General features: G+C 34.7%; 1 protein-coding gene across 1 annotated transcript; it reads left to right on the top strand.

Moving 5' to 3' along the window:
• The first annotated feature begins 6,448 nt into the window (after positions 1 to 6,448).
• On the top strand, positions 6,449 to 8,276 carry LOC113774793. The gene is made up of 3 exons (XM_027319413.1): positions 6,449 to 6,934; positions 7,146 to 7,232; positions 7,897 to 8,276. Exons 1-3 carry the CDS (start codon positions 6,594 to 6,596, stop codon positions 7,952 to 7,954), a joined length of 486 nt encoding a protein of 161 aa, XP_027175214.1. The 5' UTR covers positions 6,449 to 6,593; the 3' UTR covers positions 7,955 to 8,276.
• The last annotated feature ends 9,221 nt before the right edge of the window (positions 8,277 to 17,497 follow it).

Below are 17,497 nucleotides of genomic sequence, written 5' to 3'. Positions count from 1 at the left end.
TGATTGCGGGCTTACTTAATCTATCAATTTTGATACATTTGACTCGGAAGTATGATCGATTAACCTACGAAAGAGAATTGGATCTTGCTGGAGTCGGCGGTCGACAAGTGCCATCTATTCTGAGCGAGAGACGCGAAAGGCGACAAATGATGTTTATGATTTGCTTGGCTATGTTCGTTCTATTTCTAGTCGTTTTGCTGTTTGGTTCGTGGAAGATTCTCTGTTACAACTCTGGCTCTCCTCTGAGTTGCAACATCAAGAATTGCTTTGAGCTGTGCAATGACGCTGGAAGATGCGTCTTAATCTGTCTAAGTACTTCTTGAGTACGTGCCGAAGTTCGATCGAGAGCTTTGCTGAATCCGATTGAACCTGATCAAAGTTCGTTTCATTCAATAGAGGTACTCATCCTTGATTAATTATTTCGTTCTGGGACTTGGTCTTTCTCCAAAGTGTACCCATAAACACAAATTAAGTACCTGCATCAAGGGTTTTTTAATTTGCACTACCTAATAACTGCATGCTAGACCGTGTGTTCCTTTTATTTTATTTTATGTTTTAGTTTCAAGGTTTTTATAAGCAGACGAGGAGCGGAAGGAAGAGGCAGGGAGGACGAGAAAATTAAAGACAATGAGAGTCAAATGGCAACGACATTTTCGTTAATTAGTTAATAATTAACTAGTTATATTGACAATATATACACTAATAGGAGTTCGGATATACTAAAATATAAAACATTAAATTTAAATTCAAATTAAGATTAGTTATCAAACATTCGCAACATGTGTGCAGGCAAATTACAACAATCCGGTTGGTGTTTGTATGCGTACGGGTGTGTATGCAGAAGATGTATAGAGCTGGGCAAATATGTGTACGACTTCTTGGTAGTTCTTGTTCTTTTTTATTTTTTGGTTCTTTCCTTTTCATCTGCGTTTCAAAATGACTAATCCATACCTAAGAAAAGAAAAAAAAAAGAAAAAGATCTTTGCCACAGACCAACTTTTGATATTTTATTGGTAAGTTTTATGCCACTTGACAGCAATTTAAGATCTTTCTCACAAAATTATGGCAAAAGTATGATAATATGTTTGTATTTGGCTCAATGTTCAAGCGAAAGCTTATGCAGAAAGTGATAACATGTATTTATTTCCGAGGATGTATCAAGTATATTATCCTCCCTTCCCTTTTTTTTTTTACCAGAAACGACAACTGTAATATATCTTAATCTATCCTATATTAAGGGGAGGGAGTGAACCTAAGGAGGTCCAGAGATAACTCGAAAGGGACTGGATCAAACGAACGTACTACGCACCCGCCTAGATTTTTGAAGCAAATCCACATTTTAATATTATCCTCCCTTCCGTTTTGGATCAATTTTGTTTAACACAATCATTGTAAAATTAGAATTTGCATTCTTATATGATTTGACCTATACACAAGTTCGCTGCCGTTGGCTGCAGTTCCAATCCTCGGCCCCATTTTCCATGTGTTTTTGTCATGTGTCCCAATCTTTCACCTATCCCTTCCTACTTTTTGTTGCATGTCTCTCATTTTCAGTTCCACTTGTATAATAGCATTGCTAATTTGCTATTGAGGGGAAAAAAAAAATGAAAAGAAACTTTTTAATAGGGACTAAATCGACCGCGTATGCTTTTTAATGGGGATTGAATCAATAAGAAAAAAAGATAAAGCAAACCCATTATATGGAAAAAAAATTACTTTCATGAAAACTTATTCTCATCTTTCATCATTTTAAATGGGTGAAGTGTGTTGATATCAAAGGAAAATTAAAGAATTATTGTTTTTAGTTTTTCAGAATCATGATCCCATGGAAAAGAGTATATATCTTTCAATACAGCACCTTGCAACTATTGTTTCAATGATTGTGAGATTTACCTGACAATTGGGACACATGGCAAAAAGACCAGGTCGCAAATAATAGCCTTGAGTTTCTCCTTATTTTTATCAAAAAATAGAATATCCGAAAAAAATTCTATGCTCGGGATCATTGTACCTCAAACTCTTTTACGGACTAGGTGAGGAGACTTGTGTTTGTTAGTGGCGTACCAATTGTGGAGGGCAAGAAACTGGCTTATTTTTCAGCAAGGTTCAGTATCTGCTGTTAGCCTAATTTCTGCTGTCCTTGATTCTGTGAAGGATGCAGTTGCAAGTTGGAGACGCACGCCTTTAAGGCTTTAACAAGGCAAAACTAGGACTTGGCTATGGAGCCGGGGCTATCTCATGTGTGTTTCAATGGATGAGTATTCTGGCTGACTGATGATTTAGCTATAAATATTGGGATAATTTCAGAAACCTCCCTTGAGGGCTTTTTATAATTTCACTGAGCTCCCATGAAATTTAACAAATTACACATACCTCCCTTGTCATTTAAAATGACAATACTACCCTTCAATATTTTAACGAATTTCCCTTATTTGGTATTCTTATGCTTAGAATGACTTTAAAATTATTTTTTCATTCTTTTTCCTTCTTATTCCTTTTATTTTAATTTTTTGTCAATAAAATTGTAAAATTACCACTATTATCTCTAGTTTCTATTGTAACTAAACGTCGAACTAATGATTTTTTTGATGAGTTAACTTTATACGTAATCCGATGTTTTTTGTTAATCTTTCTTTTCTTTTTTTGGTATTAAAATTAACAATAAATTAAAAGGAAATGCCCAAAATCACTACTAAATTATGATAATCTCACCACTCAAAAAATTCATAAACTCTGAATCAATTATTCCAACATTTTATTTTCTATCTTATAAATAAAATACCATAAAAAGTATCCTATCATAGTTATAAAGTTGTTATTATAATTATTTATCAAATAGTAGGTACGGACATGAAAAATTTGACACCTTTTCCTTATAATTACATTAGATAATCTTATAATTCTATAGGGAAGTAAATTTAAACTTATTACACAAGGGCATTTTTGGGTATTCATTTAAAAATTTGACCAAGTCAATATTATTTTAAAGTTTTGTTACTAAAACTATCAAATTAACGGAGGTATGTGTAATTTTCAAAATCTCATGAGAGCTCAGTGAAATTGTCAGAAATCTCAGGGAAGGTTTCTGAAATTATCCCATAAATATTTGTGTAATAGTAATAGTAACAATGCCAGGTGCTGACGTAGTTGGAATGAGTACATTCCTTTGTATACACTTCCATTGCTGATCAATAAAGATTCAATAATGTTACTCAAAAAAGATTGGGTGAAAAGAAGGATTTAGAAATGTTCCTTCCTCAATGATTATGTGGCACGAAAAACCTTTTTCCGTGTTCGAGTACATGTATTTTCGGTTATTGTCCATGCATATGACTTAAGTACGCTCAAGCTAATTGTTAATATGTGTATGGATTTTTAGCATTAAAATTCCTGCATGTCAGTGTCAAAATTCATGGTAAAATTTTGTTTTGATTCTAACGAAAATAAGTTACTCCGGCGTTACACCCATAAGTTCAAAAAGCACTCCAAATTATTAGACACAAAAGTCAATCGTCATTATCTTTATCTGCGAATGATAGATGACGACAAGTGATGGATTTGTTTGAGGGCTCCAACTTTCATTCTGTGCTTCAATCCAAGAATTGGTCATTCTATATAGTATTTCTTTTACAACACGACCATCTCGATTTATAGTAAATTCAGAAAAAAAAAATGCTCATCTATAGAAAGATTAACTAAATTGACATCTGGGTAGTTTTACACGAAATTGTAGCTCACCGGAAGCTGAGTTTCAAACAAATTAACTCAAGCCCATCGGTAGTAAGTAATATTCAGGCCTCGAACTCTCATCGGCCCGACGACTTCAATTGTTCAGGATTTCCCACCTTAAAAATTGAAAAAATGGGTCATGAGAAGACATATTATTGTTTGCTCGTATTATTTACAGGCCAATCAATATATACGTGTCTCTAGAGGCAACAAAACCTGGCGCACATGGAAACCGATGTTGCAAAGTATTCGGCTTTTCCTCCAATATTCAGGACGAAGGTGGATGGCAAACTAACAAGACTAGGGACACACCAATATAACCTTACCAATTAAGGTAATGAATAATTGGAGGGTCAATGAATAATGATGCATGGGATAGATAGAATAAGGTAGAGAACCCACAATTGTAGTCTGTCAAGGCTAAAGAATAGTACACAATCTTTCAATTTCCGGGTTCACATAATTATTGATAGTGGCTTTGGTCTTGTACTTGTTTAATTTCTTGAAGGGATGGCGATGACCAGGATTGGAAGAATATAAAAGAAGCCGAAGACTATATATGGACGCGGTGACCATTTAAATGAGACTTCTTCTTTTGTGGATTCTAATTAATTGGGTACTGAAATTAGGATTTAAGCAGCGACACAGCTTCGAGAACAAACTGTACATAGGAGCATCCGATGAGAAAGGAACTTTTTACTTCCTGAGACTACTTCTTTTAATCTTTTTGTTAGTGGATTAGCTATTTGTTCAGAAGTCCTTTGAATTTGGAAAACGTGTTGAACCACGACTACGATGCAATAGACTATATAACGAGTAAAATATCGACACAATATACCAACTAGGAGTAAGTTGGTTTAACGAGTAAAACACGCTATACCAACGAGTAAAAATGCTTAGACTTTGTATGACTTCTGGTTTTGAAGCAAGTTCTGGGGAAAATTCTTAACGAACAACCATAAACAAGACAGAGAATTTGGATAAACAAGATATAGAATTCGGATATATATATATATATATATATATGTATAGTTTGGAGAGTTACGATCAATGCATCACGTGGTTGATGTCTTCTTAATATCCACAAACTCCAAAATTAATACTTTTAACGGTGCATGCTAGATATTTGAAACTTCAATTCTGTTTGGATTTGAAAGCTTTGAATAATTAATCTTATGTTAATTTGGATGTGCTCAAAGATTCAAGTACGTACACAGTCCTGAAGCACAATAAAATCACATTTACTTTGTTATTTTTTTTCCAATTTTTGATGTTAATCCACTTTTATTTGACTCGTATATGTGCAATATCTCTCTGTTGTCAACGCGCAGAAAATATTTATTTCCCTAAATTTTTGAAGGTGGCAAAGTTTTTGCTTGATGTTTCTAATTTTGGGTTTCTCTTTTCAGGTAATCTTTGGCAGATATAGTGAAGGGGAAGGTGAATTTCACCGCTGACGTCAAAGGCCTTAAGGGTTGTCCAAGTTTCCAAGCATAGTGGAGTGATCTTTTGTGCTGCATGTCTTTTGGATGTTTTTCCAAGAGATTCAAAAATTACAGTTGTTTGGGATGGTAGTGGGGATTGGAAATAAAAGAAAGGCAATAAGCAATAACCCTTCTCTCTTTTTCTTTTGGGTTTTTTTTTTTTTGCAGATAAGAAGAGAAAATAGCAGAAGAAATCTTGGGGGATGATTTAGTGGAAAATATGCAGGGAATTGTCTTGTTTGAGTACTCAGAAGTCATTTTTCTTAATCTTTCTACGGGTGACCATATTTTTTTAGTTTATCCTTTCAATTCACATAATAATATTTTCGGGCGTCAACCTTGCAGATATTTCCTGTCATCTTCCATACATTTTGCAGGCATATGATGCATGTATCGTGAAGCTAATTGATACAATATTTATGGCCTCTCTCCGTTAAAACTCCACCTGCATGTCGGTGTCAAAACGAAAATCAGTTGCTCCTTCTGGTGCTCGTGCATGGCTTCTGCTCTTGCACGTCCCCGGCCCACACAAAACACACACACACACATGTTTCCCTTTCTCTGTGCTTCAGAGTTAAGCCAAGTGAATTGCTAATGGATGACTCCTGAAGCGCCCCCCCCCCCCCCCGCCCCCACCCACACACACCATCTAAATTTTTTTGACCGCTGGGAGGGGAGATTGGACCATCAAATTAGTTATACAGCACAAAAAGGGATTTAAATCACTTCTGCAGGTGGCTAATTAATTAGCTTCGACTAGTCGGTTTGCAAAGGCAAAGAAATTGCTGATGGTTTTCCCAGCAACTTCAAAATTGAATTATCTGGCTAAACACTAAACAGCGTGACAGGGATTTTCTTTCAGGTTAATTTACATCCTGGAGGCCGGAAAATTGGATCACTCAAATACCTAATGATGAATTCTCTATAAATAGTACCAACCCATCCTTCCACCGCTCTACCAAAAACCACTGCTTCTCTCTCGTCATTATTTATCATTTCTATTAGCGTATTAAATCAAGCTCTGATTAACCCGTCTTTTTTTTTCACAATTTTAGTTTTGTGTGTTGCATGTCCAAAATTAAAATTCTAACTGAAGCGGGCGCCCACACACACACACACACACACACACACGCACACACACACACACACACACACTAGTACCATTGCATTAACCCATCCTTCTCTATAAATAGTACCAACCCATCCTTCGACACGGAAAACCACTGCTTCTCACGCTCATTTTTGGTGTCATTGAACTTGAGAGGCCTCTCTCTCGTCATTATCATTTCTATTAGCGTATTAAATCAAGCTCTGATTAACCCGTCTTTTTTTTTTTCGCAAGTTTAGTTTTGTGTGTTGCATAGTATCCCTTTTCTAAAGATGGGTAATGAACACAGTTCGACATCAATTGTTTGTCTATCCGGCCAATCTGTCGGTTTGAGGGCCACTGAAAGTGGCGAGGATGTAGAGCTACGTATGGCCAAGGCTAAGTTACGAGAGCACAATCCAGACCCTCAAATTAATGAAATAAAGTTCTGCAGGCATGAATTGCTGCGTGTCGCTGAACATTTGCGTTGTGCTCCAGATTACTTCTTCACAGTAGATGGCAATCCAACTAACTTGAAGGTCTCGCAGGGCGATCTTATGGACTCTAAATTTGTTGCCGCCGTTGACAAAAACGAAGTAAAGGTGCATAAGTTGAAGGACGGTGATGTACCAAGGTTAGTCTTTAGTAATACTCTTCATGGTTGCTGATAATATCGATCCCTCCGATGATAATAGCTCATATATATATATATATATATAATATGACCATATATATAGCTTAGTTCCCTTTCATTTTCCGTTGTTAATTTTGTACTTTTAATTTAAGAAATTGATGACAAAATTCTTAGCAATGGCGGCTTTGGTTTGGTATTTGATCTCTTGAAGGAATGGTAACGGCCTGGATTTGGAAAAAATAAGAGATGATGCTAATGGCGGTTGGTATGATTGGAAGATGTCGGGGACTGTATCTCGGTGAGCATTGACTAAATTTCTTCTTTGGCTTTCTCCTTTGTAAAATAGATTGAAAGTACACAAATAACTTAAATTTACAGAAATCCATTTTTTCCAATAAATAATGCATCATATCAAATATATATTTAAAGACAATCAAATTCGAAATCACGGGATATTTATAAATTTTAGTATGAGGAACCAATATGATAAGTGCGTACATTTTACGTTCACTTCTAATGTAACAAACACGAAATTTGGGTCCATATCTAATAGCCGGTTGCATTTAAATATAGAAATATCTAATACCAACATGTGTCTTCAATTATACGTTGATCGGTAAAATATTAAGATTTTGGATAATATTGTTTGCGATGTCAACCATATGTGTGTGTGCGCGCATGTGTATGTGTGTGTATATAGTGTTCCTGAATTGGAAGTCTAACAACGATTTTGAGGCCGAGGCCATGGACTGTTGAACCAAAAAATCCATAGTCTATCTTCTGCAGACAACATACGTAATCCTTTTGACTTGAAAGGCGGAAACTTAATTGGGCGAGACGCTTGTGACTTAAGCTATCAGTATTTGTTATTGAGTCCCGGCAGGCGTTAGTTAACCCTAATGGTAAACGAACGTCATACTTTTTTTTAAGTATCTGATTCACTTGTGTATTATCTCCAACAGTCCAAGCTCGAAGCTTCCTCATTCCTCTAGTTCAGACCGGAAGAGGCGCGGCAAATGAAGGACCAAAATCTCGGTGAAGTTCCCTGCAGCAGTTTCTGGATGGATAAAAGAATGGTGGCGCAGAATCTTTAGCAAAATAAGGCTTGTAAATTGTAATAGTCATTTTACGTATGTTTTTTGAACCTAGGTTGCATGAAAGAACAGTAATCCTGTTTTTTCTTTCATATTTCTCGTTTAAGGATGTCGGATGTATTTCTATATTTCTAGTTTAAGGATGTCGTATGTGTTATGAACCTCACAAGTGATGTGGTGTTTATGTTATCTAGCATCTTCTTGAATCTATTATTAAGTTTGTAATAAAAGTGGCTTGCTGTTTTTGACTCGTGGTTTAAGTGTTACTTCCTTTGTTCATAAGATAAAAAAGAAGAACTGGAAATATTATACCAAAAATATCAATTGACATTATCTTTATCTTCAAATTATAGATGATGATAAGTGATGGGTTTGTTTGAGGACTTCTCCTTTCCCACTTCTACTTCTCTGCTCAAAACCTAGAATTCTGATTCTATGTATTAATTTCTTTCACAGCAAACCACTTTTCTATTTATAATAAATTCATAGGAAAATATCTCATCTAAGACACGGTCTCTTTCTTATATCATTTTATTTTGTTTTATATTAATTTTTGGGAATCAGACTTGGTCTCCACTCTCTAATAATAATGTAGCCCTCTAATTGCTTAGAAGTTTCTTTTGTAGCTTGATGTTTTACATTGTGCCTGATCTTATAATTCTACATAAATTGGACCGTTCATACTTGTCAAGATGGCATTAATGATGTTCTCACCTTAAATTGATTCTTTTTTTTCTTTGATAACCGAGTAGTTTTAAAATCAAAACCTCCTATTTACAATCCCTTCATCTTAACATTCAACTCAATCCACTCCCATCCGATTCATTTGCTCTTTATTATTTGCTTCACATCATTGTTGCTTGATTGATCTTTTTCTATGACCTTCTTTTTAGAGCAAATCTTATATACACTGACAGTGCATACACTATCACCGTTGGATTCATGACACATGTATAAAAATTAAATTTCAAATTCAAATTTTGTATAGTTGTCATTCATCCAACGTTGGCAGTGTATACACTATCAGTGTAGGAAAGATTAATTCTTTTTTTAATAGCATTAAAAAATAACTGCTTTATTTAAAACCGTACACTATCATATGTCCCAATCTTTTACCCATCCCTTCCTACTTTATGTTGTATGTCTCTCATTTTCAGTTCCACTTGTATAATAGCATTGCTCTTGAGGGGAACAAAAAAAAATGAAAAGAAACTTTTTAATGGGGACTAAATCGACAGCGTATGCTTTTTAATGGGGATTAAATCAACAAGAAAAAAAGATAAAGTAAACCCATTATATGTGGATGCTGGCAATGAGTAGCATGGAAAAAAAATTACTTTCATGAAAACTTATTCTCATCTTTTATCATTTTAAATGGGTGAAGTGTGTTGATATCAAAGGAAAATTAAACAACTATTGTTTTTAGTTTTTCAGAATCAGGATCCTATGGAAAAGAGTATATATTTCAATACAGTACATTACAACTATTGTTTCAATGATTGTGAGATTTACCTGATAATTGGGACACATGGCAAAAAGACCAGGTCGCAAATAATAGCCTTGAGTTTCTCCTTATTTTATCAAGAAATAGAAAGATCCGAAAAAAATCCTATGCTCGTGATCATTGTACCTCAAACTCTTTTACGGACTAGGTGAAGAGACTTGTGTTTCCTAGTGGTGTACCAATTGTGGAGAGCAAGAAACTGGCTTATTTTTCAGCCATTTTCTCAATGTTTCCTAACAAAGCTCCTGGAGTTGATAGTATGTCTCCATTGTTTTTCCAAACATACTAGAACATCATTAAAGTTGATATTGTTAATGACATTACCAGCTTCTTTCATGGTGGTAATTTACTTAGAACTGTTAATGAGACCATCATTTCCCTAATCCTTAAAGTTGATAATCCTATGATGTTGACCAATTTTAGACCTATTAGCCTTTGCACAATGTTGCATAAAATCATATCTAAAGTATTGGCTACCAGACTGAAAAAAGTTCTTAAGCACTACATTAGCCCCTCTCAATCTGCTTTTGTCCCAAGGAGACAAATCCTTGATAATTTTGTCATTGCACATGAACTTTTGCATTTCCTGAAAAACAAGAGGACTGGTATAAAGTAGACTTCATGACCCTTAAACTTGATATGTCTAAAGCATATGATAGGGTGGAGTGAAAATTTTTAGGAAGAATTATGATGAACATGGGTTTTTGTCCTACCTTTGTTGATTGGATCATGGTTTACATCTCCACAGTTTCATATTCTTTTAACCTGAATAGCCAAAAGGTGGGAAATGTTAAGCTTTCCAGAGGAATCCAACAAGGAGATCCATTATCTCCTTACTTGTTCATTATTTGTACTGAAGGGCTTTCTAACTTACTCAAGAAAGCTGTGGAAGGGAAGCAATTAACTGGCATCAAAATCTGCAAAGAGATAGTCCTATGGTTTCTCATTTATTTTTTGCAGATGATTCACTTTTGTGCTACAAAGCAAGCAAACACGAAGCTCTGAAGATAAAGGAGATTATACAGCAATATGGACAAGCTACTGGACATGTAGAGAATTTTGACAAATCTGCTATATTTTTTAGTAGAAATACTCCTAACCTGTTAAGAGAGGAGATAAGTGAGGTATTGGACAACATAAGGGAAGCTCACAGTGGGAAGTATTTAGGCCTACCTATGACTATAGGGAGAGCTAAGAACCAGGTGTTTGGTTATCTGAAAATAAAATCAATAGCAAGCTACAAGGGTGGAAACAGAATATGCTTAGTCAAGGGGGTAAAGAGGTTTTGATTAAATCAGTCATCATGGCAATGCTTACATATATCATGTCATGATTTAAACTTCCTAAAGGTATGTGTCAGGAAATTAGTGCTCAAATTGCCAGATTCTGGTGGGGGGTGGGGAAACAGAAACTAAAGTGATTAGGTTAGGTGGAGTAAGCTTTCAGAAGTAAAAAGGAAAGGGGGGTTGGGTTTTAGAGACCTGGAAGCTCTCAACCTAGCTTTGCTTGCAAAACAAATTTGGAGGCTTGTTACAAATCCAAATTTGTTAGTAAGCAAAGTTTTGAGAGCTAAGTATATGAAAGAGGAAGATTGGCTAGGACAAGAGCCTCCTAACAATGCATCTTGGTGCTAGAAAAGTATTCACAAGGGGAGAAAACTACTTCAACAGGGTTTATGGAAGAGTGTGGGAGATGGAAGAAATGTGAAGATGTGGCAAGATAGATGGATACCCAGTTCGGTCAATGGAAAAGTATCAACTACAAGACCAGCAGATTGCCAACTAGAGTATGTTCATGAATTGATAGAGGGAGAAAAGTGGAAGACTGATTACTTACAGTATTGGTTTAATGCAAAAGATGTGGAACACATAACTAGTATCCCCCTCAACTTATATGGAAGAAAAGACAGACTGTTCTGGAAACATAGCAAGTCTGGGGTATACACAGTTAAAACTGGATGTGCTGCTGCAAAAGTGGAAGGTGACACCAAGAATCAAAGGTTAGCACCTGGCTCAGAAACTAGTCGAAAAATTAGGAAACATACTGTGTGGAAAAGATTGTGGAGCTTAAATATTAAGATGAAGTTGAAACATTTCTTATGCATGTGCTTGCAAAATGGATTGCCAACTAATGAAGCACTCTATAAGAGAATTGGGAAGGGAAGTAGTCTATGTAATTGCTATGGTGAGGATACTGAAACCAATGAGCACATTTTCTTTTTTTGTCCAAAAGCTCAAGTGGTATGGAGGTTAACTCCTGTGATGTGGGAGAGGATAACTGAGTTGCAATATAACATGTGGAGATGGTGGGATGCTATGATGCAATCAGCTAGGGCGGCGCAAGGAATAGACAGAATCAAACTCACGATGAACATGTTATGGCAAATCTGGAAAATTAGAAACAAGATGACATTCCAGACTGAGAACGTGGATGCAAAACTGATAGTGGACAAAGCACACCAGGAATGGATTGAATATGAAACTGCAAATGAAACCGACACAAGAGCAAATGCAACATCAGAAGTGGACAGACAGATTCAGCAAATATGAGAGCCACCTAAGGAAGGAGTGATTAAGATCAACACAAATGCAGCAATCTCAGCTAAAATGGTAAGGAAAGGTCTGGGAATCATAACTAGGAACTGGCATGGAGAGACAGTGAAAGTGAAAGGAATCACTGCAAGGAGGAGAGGGGAAAGAGCCACAGAGGAAACGCTAGCCATAAGAGGTGCGCTGGAAATGGCAAAAGTTGCAGGATGGACAAACATAGAGATCCAATCTGATTGCAAAAATGTTGTGAGCCAAATCAACACAGGTAATGTTCAGGAATGTAGATTACAAACAATCCTGGAAGACATTGAGGACCTAAAGAAGAGTTTTGACTGTTGCATATTCTCTTTTGTTTCCAGAACTGCTAATGGTTGCAGCCATTCTTGGGCTCAATTTGAAGTCAAGTCAATTAGGAGTATTGAATGGGAAGGTTCATTCCCAACATGGCTATCAAATTTAGTCAGAAAAGATATGAGGGTAGTTATCCCTTTTTATAATTAGTTTTTGTATTATCAAGTATTAATATCTATAAAAATGTTATCGTTTGTTAAAAAAAAAAAGAAACTGGCTTATTTTTCAGCAAGGTTCAGCATTTGCTATTAGCATAATTTCTGCTGTCCTTGATTCAGTGAAGGATGTAGTTGCAAGTTGGAGACGCACGCCTTTAACAAAGCAAAACTAGGACTTGGCTATGGAGCTGGGGCTACCTCATGTGTGTTTCAATAGATGTGTGTTCTGGCTGCTGACTGATGATTTTGGTATAAATATTGGGATAATTTCAGAAACCTCCCTTGAAGTTTTTTTATAATTTCACTGAGCTCCCATGAAATTTAAAAAATTACACATACCTCCCTTGTCATTTAAAATGACAATACTACCCTTCAATATTTTAACGAATTTCCCTTATTTGGTATTCTTATGCTTAGAATGACTTTAAAATTATTTTTTCATTCTTTTTCCTTCTTATTCCTTTTATTTTAATTTTTTGTCAATAAAATTGTAAAATTACCACTATTATCTCTAGTTTCTATTGTAACTAAACGTCGAACTAATGATTTTTTTGATGAGTTAACTTTATACGTAATCCGATGTTTTTTGTTAATCTTTCTTTTCTTTTTTTGGTATTAAAATTAACAATAAATTAAAAGGAAATGCCCAAAATCACTACTAAATTATGATAATCTCACCACTCAAAAAATTCATAAACTCTGAATCAATTAAACATTTTATTTTCTATCTTATAAATAAAATACCATAAAAAGTATCCTATCATAGTTATAAAAGTTATTTATCAAATAGTAGGTACGGACATGAAAAATTTGACACCTTTTCCTTATAATTACATTAGATAATCTTATAATTCTATAGGGAAGTAAATTTAAACTTATTACACAAGGGCATTTTTGGGTATTCATTTAAAAATTTGACCAAGTCAATATTATTTTAAGGTTTTGTTACTAAAACTATCAAATTAACGGAGGTATGTGTAATTTTCAAAACCTCATGAGAGCTCAGTGAAATTATCAGAAATCTCAGGGAAGGTTTCTGAAATTATCCCATAAATATTTGTGTAATAGTAATAGTAACAATGCCAGGTGCTGACGTAGTTGGAATGAGTACATTCCTTTGTATACACTTCCATTGCTGATCAATAAATTAAGATTCAATGTTACTCAAAAAAGATTGGGTGAAAAGAAGGATTTAGAAATGTTCCTTCCTCAATGATTATGTGGCACGAAAAACCTTTTTCCGTGTTCGAGTACATGTATTTTCGGTTATTGTCCATGCATATGACTTAAGTACGCTCAAGCTAATTGTTAATATGTGTATGGATTTTTAGCATTAAAATTCCTGCATGTCAGTGTCAAAATTCATGGTAAAATTTTGTTTTGATTCTAACGAAAATAAGTTACTCCGGTGTTACACCCATAAGTTCAGAAGTACGCCAAATTATTAGACACAAAAGTCAATCGTCATTATCTTTATCTGCGAATGATAGATGACGACAAGTGATGGATTCGTTTGAGGACTCCTACTTTCATTCTGTGCTTCAATCATCATCGAACCGGTTCTGTTTGGATTGTGAATTATTAGTGATATTTTTACTGTAGCACTTTTTGTGATGTGATGTATGTGAGATAAAAAGGTAATTGGGAAGGTAAAAAGGTGTATTGAAAATTGTAATGATGATGTAAACAAATAAATTTGGGAAAATAAAGCCCAATCCAAACAAACCATATAGTATTTCTTTTACAACACGACCATCTCGATTTATAGTAAATTCAGAAAAAAAAAAAATGCCCATCTATAGAAAGATTACTAAATTGACATCTGGGTAGTCATACACGAAATTGTAGCTCACCGGAAGCTGAGTTTCAAACAAATTAACTCAAGCCCATCAGTAGCAAGTAATATTCAGACCTCAAACTCTCATCGGCCCGACGACTTCAATTGTTCATGATTTCCCACCTCAGACTATATGTGGACGGAATTTGGACGCGGTGACCATTTAAATGAGACTTCTTCTTTTGTGGATTCTAATTAATTGGGTACTGAAATTAGGATTTAAGCAGCGACACAGCTTTGAGAACAAACTACAGGAGCATCCGATGAGCGGAACTTTACTTCCTGAGACTACTTCTTTTAATCTTTTTGTTCAGAAGTCCTTTTGAGTTTGAAAAACGTGTTGAACCACGACTACGATGCAATGGACTATATAACGAGTAAAATATCGACACAATATACCAACTAGGAGTAAGTTGGTTTAACGAGTAAAACACGCTATACCAACGAGTAAAAAATAAAAAATGCTTAGACTTTGTATGACTTCTGGTTTTGAAGCAAGTTCTGTAGAAAATTCTTAACGAACAACCATAAACAAGACAGAGAATTTGGACATATACCATGCAACCGTAAAAAAGATACAGAATTCGGATATATATATATATGGGATATATATGTATATATATACATATATATATATATGGGATAATTTCAGAATCCTCTCCTGAGGTTTTTGATAATTTCAAGTGTCTCCCTTAAGGTTTCAAAAATTACACCTATCTCCCTTATCCATTTAAAATGACAATACCAATCTTAATATTTTAATAAAACTCTCTTGTTGCCATGTTTATACAAAGGATGGATTTTATAATTTTTTTCCATTTTCCTTCTTATTCATTTATATTATATTTTATTAGAAGTATAGAAGAATTATCAATATTGTCACTAATATCTATTCAGATCAAACGTTTAACTAGTAATTTTTTTATGACTTTTAATATCATCCAATTTTTTGTAGCTCTTTTTTTGTATCAAAATCAACAATAATTACCAACAATTTGCCCAAAATCACTACCAAACTATGGTAGTTCCATCACTAAACTAGTCCATAAACTTTTATTAAAAAAAAAAAAAGTAGTCCACAAACTTACAAACACAAGGTAACACTTTCTTCTCTATCTTAAAAAGAATCTATATTCCCAATAAAGTACTATAAAAAAATAGCTTGTCATAGCAAAAGATTTATTGTTATAGTTGATTATTAAATAACAAATATTGGCATGAAAAACTTGACACTTCTTTTTTTTTTTTTATAATTGTGTTAAATTACTTTACAATTGTTTAGAAGAATGAATTGAACTTTATAAAGTAAGAGTATTTTAGGGTATTCATTAAATTTTTTACCTTATTTTAAGGTTTGGTTACCAAAGGGTCAAATCAAGGGAGGTAAGTGTAATTTTTAAAACTTCAAGGGAACTAAGTGAAATAGTTAAAAACCTTATGGGAGGTTTCTGAAATTATCCCTATATATATATATAGTTTGGAGAGTTACGATCAATGCATCACGTGGTTGATCTCTTCTTGATATCCACAAACTCCAAAATTAATACTTTTAACGGTGACATGCTAGATATTTGAAACTTCAATCCCGTTTGGATTTGAAAGCTTTGACTGATTAATTTACTTAATTTACTTCTAATTGTACTATCATCAAAAAGGTTCAAGTGCATGTAATTTGAGAAGTAAGATGCACACATAAATTTTGTTAATTATCCTCTATTGCCTAAAATTTGAGAATACCATGAAAGTATCTATAAGTTATGATAATATGGATGCGCCTGATATTTTGGTGTGTGGAAAGGACAATAATGCTAGGTTTGGAAGGTTAAGCAGGTTATTTCTAAAGTACTATTTCCTTAAAAAATTACCAATTGTTGAAAAATGTCTGTTACATTTAAAATCACATTTACTTTGTTATTTTCCAATTTTTAATGTTAATCCACTTTTATTTGACGCGTATATGTGCAATATCTCTCTGTTGTCAACGCGCAGAAAATATTTATTTCCCTAAATTTTTGAAGGTGGCAAAGTTTTTGCTTGATGTTTCTAATTTTGGTTTTCTTTTCAGGTAATCTTTGGCAGATATATATAGTGAAGGGGAAGGTGAATTTTCACCGCCGACATCAAAGGCCTTATGGGTTTTCCAAGGCTTTTGGATGTTTTTCCATGAGATTCAAAAATTACAGTTGTTTGGGAAGGCAGTGGGGATTGGAAATAAAAGAAAGGCAAGAAGGAATAGCCCTTCTCTCTTTTTTTTTTTTGGGGTTTTTTTTGGCAGAGAAGAAGAGAAAATAACAGAAGAATTCTTGGGAGATGATTTAGTGGTAAATATGCAGGGAAACATGTCTAACTGAGATTGCTTTCAAAAAAAATATAGAACCGATTATATCTTCCTTTCTGATTACGTAACGGGTCAAGTTATTGTCGTGTTTGAGCATTCAGAAGTCAACCATATTTTTTTCGTTTATCCTTTTAATTCACATATAAATATTTTCAGGCGTCAACCTTGCAGATATTTCCTGTCATCTTCCATGCATTTTGCAGGCATATGATGCAAGTATAGCGAAGCTAATTGTCGGTGGCAAAATTAATGACAGAAATTTCATTTTGGTCAAAACGAAAACCAGTTGCTCCTTCTGGTGCTCGTGCATGGCTTCTGCTCTTACACGTCCCCGGCCCACACAAAACACACAAGTATGTTTGCCTTTCTCTGTGCTTCAGAGTTAAGCCAAGTGAATTGCTTATACATTTCCCCACACACACACACACACACACACACACACACACAAGTACCATTACATACCATCTAAATTTTTTTGACCGCTGGGAGGGGAGATTGAACCATCAAATTAGTTATACAGCAAAAAAAGGGATTTAAATCACTTCTGCAAAGGCAAAGAAATTGCTGATGGTTTTCCCAGCAAGTACACTAAACAGCGTGACAGGGATTTTCTGTCAGGTTTACATCCTGGAGGCCTGAAAATTGTATCACTCAAATACCTAATGATGAATTACTCTATAAATAGCACCACATCCCTCGACCGCTCTACGAAAAACCACTGCTTCTCACGCC

This window comes from Coffea eugenioides, chromosome 6 (genome assembly GCF_003713205.1).
Source record: "Coffea eugenioides isolate CCC68of chromosome 6, Ceug_1.0, whole genome shotgun sequence".
Lineage (NCBI taxonomy): Eukaryota > Viridiplantae > Streptophyta > Magnoliopsida > Gentianales > Rubiaceae > Coffea > Coffea eugenioides.
Note: the sequence above shows the minus strand (reverse complement) of the source record. Positions and strands in the feature narration are given on the sequence as shown.